General features: G+C 45.2%; 1 protein-coding gene across 1 annotated transcript; it reads right to left on the reverse strand.

Moving 5' to 3' along the window:
• Positions 1-1576: 1576 nt before the first annotated feature.
• Positions 1577-2158, reverse strand: LOC101630651 (interferon omega-2-like). Its single transcript, XM_004677691.1, has one exon. It carries the CDS (start codon positions 2156-2158, stop codon positions 1577-1579), a length of 582 nt encoding a protein of 193 aa, XP_004677748.1.
• Positions 2159-4056: the final 1898 nt, after the last annotated feature.

A 4056-nucleotide genomic window follows, 5' to 3' on the forward strand; every position in this document is an offset into this window, starting at 1 on the left:
CAGTCAGACAGGATCAGCTACTAGGAATGAACGTCAAACTAACAAGTTGCCTGTTAAAGGAACGTTTAACATCACTGACTATACGGTTTCCCTTCAATTCAATCCTCAGTGAAACTCCACATCCAGGTGTCCCTGCTACACCCTCAGACATATGAGGGTGTTTACTCAGGAGCGCTTGGTAGCCAGATGGAGGCAGAAAATGCATTTTAAGTCCCTTCTCTCCCCACAGCTGCCTATTCCCCAAAGATGTCATGCCTGAAATTACAGGCTTGTTCCTTTTTGTAACGATATGAGCTGAAGGACAGTGTTAGACCAGATCTGACCAAGAAAGGACCTGCTGCCCCTGTTGGAGGTGAATCCCCAGCCACTGATGGGCCTTGTGCTTACACAGGAGCCCCGCCCCCACGACGCCCCGCACCTCACTTCTTACTGCCACCCCACCACCACATATGGCCAGCAGGGGGCGCATGCCAGTGTAAGCGTTTTCCACCTCAGCAAACTGGGAAGAAGCTGTTCCACTGTGGGCACCTAGTTCACCATAGTAGCAAGGACGTTCCCTCACATCCCAAAAATATTCCCGAGGACACACGCAGACTCAGGCTTATTACACTTGCTGAGAAAAATTTCCACTCCCATTTCACTTTGCTCTCTCCTCGGGGCTTTCCACTCCCAATAGAATCCTTGAAGCTAGAAAGCAGGAGAGAGCCAGTGGCACCCGTGGGTCGGGCAGTGAGAGGTTGAGGGCTGAAGGGTTGTTCTGTAAAGCAGGACTGGGATCGTGGGATGGACAGGAGGGAGAGAATCTGCTCCCAGATCAGCCAATAAATTCCACCTGTCCTCCTGGCTTCGCTCTAGGAAATAGCCCCTCCGATATTCAATCCACCAGGGCTTACCGACTGAACATATATCACTTACACCTCTGGCATAGGACTGGCCATTTCCCACATTGTCCAGGACTCCCCTCGATTTCGCTGAATCCCACGTGTTGACGGGCATTTTCTCACAAGTGGTAGGACTCTTGCATAGGACTTGGTTGGCAAATCTATTCTGAGATAGATTTGTGTAGGAAAAATGAGCATTAGCTTTTAAAAATGAATAAGATGTAAGAAGTTATTTGGACAAGAATTTAATAAGTAAAAGGATTAATTTTAATCTGAGGTGAACAGTTTTTCTAAATTTTAATACAAATAAAGACAAATAATTGCATGAAATATAAATAGGACAGGATACAAGAATTGAATAAATAAATAAATAAGTAGATAAGCGAATAAATAAATGAATAATCAAATAAATAAATAAATATCAGGGTAGTGCCCTCTTAAGAACTGATGATCCTGGAGCTGAATTTTTAAACCTATCATACTATAAATAAATAAATAAATATCAGGGTAGTGCCCTCTTAAGAACTGATGATCCTGGAGCTGAATTTTTAAACCTATCATACTTAACACTACAGAACAAAACATTTCCTAATTAAAGTCAGTGAATTCTGTAACTAAAGCAGAAATCAGAGCCTTTTGAAAAGACCTAAGACATGTGCAAGGGTGACGAGGCACTTTAGTCCAGGAGAGTCACTTCAAGCTGAGCCCAGGTCTCCATCCTTCAGGCTGAGTTTTTCTTGCCAGATCGGTAATGAGAAGGATCTCATGACTTCCACTGTCACCACCTTCCAGGCACAGTCACTATATTTCTTCCCTTTCAGGTAGAGACGGATTCCTGTGAAGTATCTCTTCACAGCCTGGGTGGGGCGCTCCACGCTCAGAGCCGAGTCTTCCTCTCCAGTCTCCTCCACCAAGCAACCTCTCAGTTCTTCCCACTGACTATAGAGTCCAGCTTGCAGCTCTTTCAGCAGGGTCTGGTTCCAGGCAGCAGAGGACTGCTCTGTGCAGAACAGGAGGAAGGTCTGCCATAGCATCTCCTTCAAGACAGACATGGCCTGGGCCTTCTGGGACAGGCTGCCCTGCAACATCTCCCCAGGGAATCTGAAGTTTTTTCTGTCCTCCTGACAGAAGAAAGCAGAGGTTCTCATTTGATCCAGAAGCTGGAAGTTCTCCCTGCTCAATGGGAAGTCGTCTGGACGCAGGTTACAGCCCAGAGAGCCCCCAGGGCAACAGCTGAAGGCTGCCAGGGCCGCCAGGAGAGACAGCAGGAGGGCCATGGGAAAGCCAGGAGCAGGCTGGTCTGGTGCAGGCTGGATGGCTGAACCCTAGGTTCTCTGAAACATTCCCCCAAGCACGGCCTTTAAATAGGGACCTCCGATTTCACTTTCTGCACGTTTCTTTACACTTTCATTTCCTTTTTTTCTTTTCATCGACGTGTTCTCCATATGAGCTAAGTGAATATCATCAGATGCTATACATCCAAATGGTATGTTTTACCATCCATTTGGATATTAGCCATTTCATTGAAAAAACATCTTTGCTCTGTTTATGTAGGTGTGTCACTACTCACACACATACACACACTTCCATTTTTCCTTCAACCTGTAAATATTGTTCCTTTTTGTGTTTTATACTAATTTGACCTTGAGTCTAACTTACCATTCTTACTTTCCTAGGGAGGAACACTCCTCAGGTCAACACATTTCTGTATTTGGCAGACCTTGTAGTAAATATGTTCTTTATGAGCTCAGAATGGGTTTTGCTTGATTCTCAGCTGAGACTGGTGATTATTAGAGAATGAGCTTCCCAGAGGCTCCCCTTCCTCCCCTAGAGGATAGTCATGCAGGCTCGCCTGCTTATGCTTCACCAGGGCACCAGGCAACACTAACACAGACATTGTCCTTTCTTTTGCCATTTGCTTCCTCGAGGTTGTTGTGCTCTCAGACCATGATTACCCCAGCAGAAGTCCTGCTTCTTCTCAGGAGTATGTGGGTGTGGAGACTTTAACTTATTTTATTTTCCCAGCACCACCTCACTCACAGGTAAAAACCTCATATAGCAACACTCTGTGTCTGGAGTGATGAGTCCACAAGCCACACTCTCCTGCGTTCATGCTAATGGCAAGCTCACTACAGCCCAGCGTCCTTAGAATTTCCTACTGTCAAGGGGCTGGTTTCTTCCTTGGCAAGCCAATATCCCAGAATCCTCATCATTACCCCAAGAGAGCATGTGTAAAGGACCCCACTTCTCAGTGGTGACTCCTTTCCAGACATGAAAGGTGCTCAGAACCCTCAGAGACTGATACTAGGCTTTATCTGTTCTAAGAGGTGAAGGAATCATCCCATTGTAATCATTCCACTTAAAAAAAAAAAGATTTATTTATGCATACAGAACTGGGATACAGGACACAGGACACAGGAGCAGTGAGAGGATTTACCAGAGACAGAATGGAGAGCAGAACAAGCAGACTGACAAAGTACACTGCTGAGGGGAGCCGTAGGCAGGTCAGGAGAGGTCTGCCATGCCATGTGGGTCCCCTCCCTGGCCGGGGATCAAACTCACACTGCAGTGGCTTTAGCTTCTTAGTGCTGTGCTTCAACCCACTGCACCACCAGGGAGGGCCTCATTCCACTTTTATTATACAAATAATTGTTTTGTATCATGCAGATTATTTTATTCACTGAAACTTTTTACTTGAGATTTTTGTTATACTGAAAGTTCCTGAGCTGGCACAAAGATAGACAGTTGTGATGCTATTTCTTACCAGTGGTTGTTTTGTAGAAACTACCCTCAGTTGTTCATTCAGTCAGGGGGTTCCATTGGGTCTCTTTATTCCTTTCATTAGTTTATGTGACCTCAGGTACCCAGGGACCCCCAACTATTAAGGAGTGTGTGCTGTGAAGAAGATATAGCCCTCTCGTGCACAAAGGCAAAGAAAGCACACTTAATGTCAATAATTTATAATAAAATTGGTGTGCATGAAGAGAAGAGAAGAAATTCCTAGAAGTAGTTCTCCAGTATAACTCCCCAAATTACTTTTCCCCCAATGGGAAAATACCTAGCCAAATAGCCCACATAGCCCAAAATCTTTTTTTGTAATATGTTAATTTATTTAGGCATAAAAGAGCTGGAATGTAGGCCAGAGGTGGGGGGAGGGTGTGGTGAGAGGACTCAC

Source organism: Condylura cristata, unplaced genomic scaffold (genome assembly GCF_000260355.1).
Source record: "Condylura cristata isolate star-nosed mole 26May11 unplaced genomic scaffold, ConCri1.0 scaffold00006, whole genome shotgun sequence".
Taxonomy (NCBI): Eukaryota; Metazoa; Chordata; class Mammalia; order Eulipotyphla; family Talpidae; genus Condylura; species Condylura cristata.

Excerpts from the sequence above, each read along its gene's own strand:
- LOC101630651 (XM_004677691.1), bottom strand. The coding sequence starts at position 2,158 with ATGGCCCTCCTGCTGTCTCTCCTGGCGGCCCTGGCAGCCTTCAGCTGT.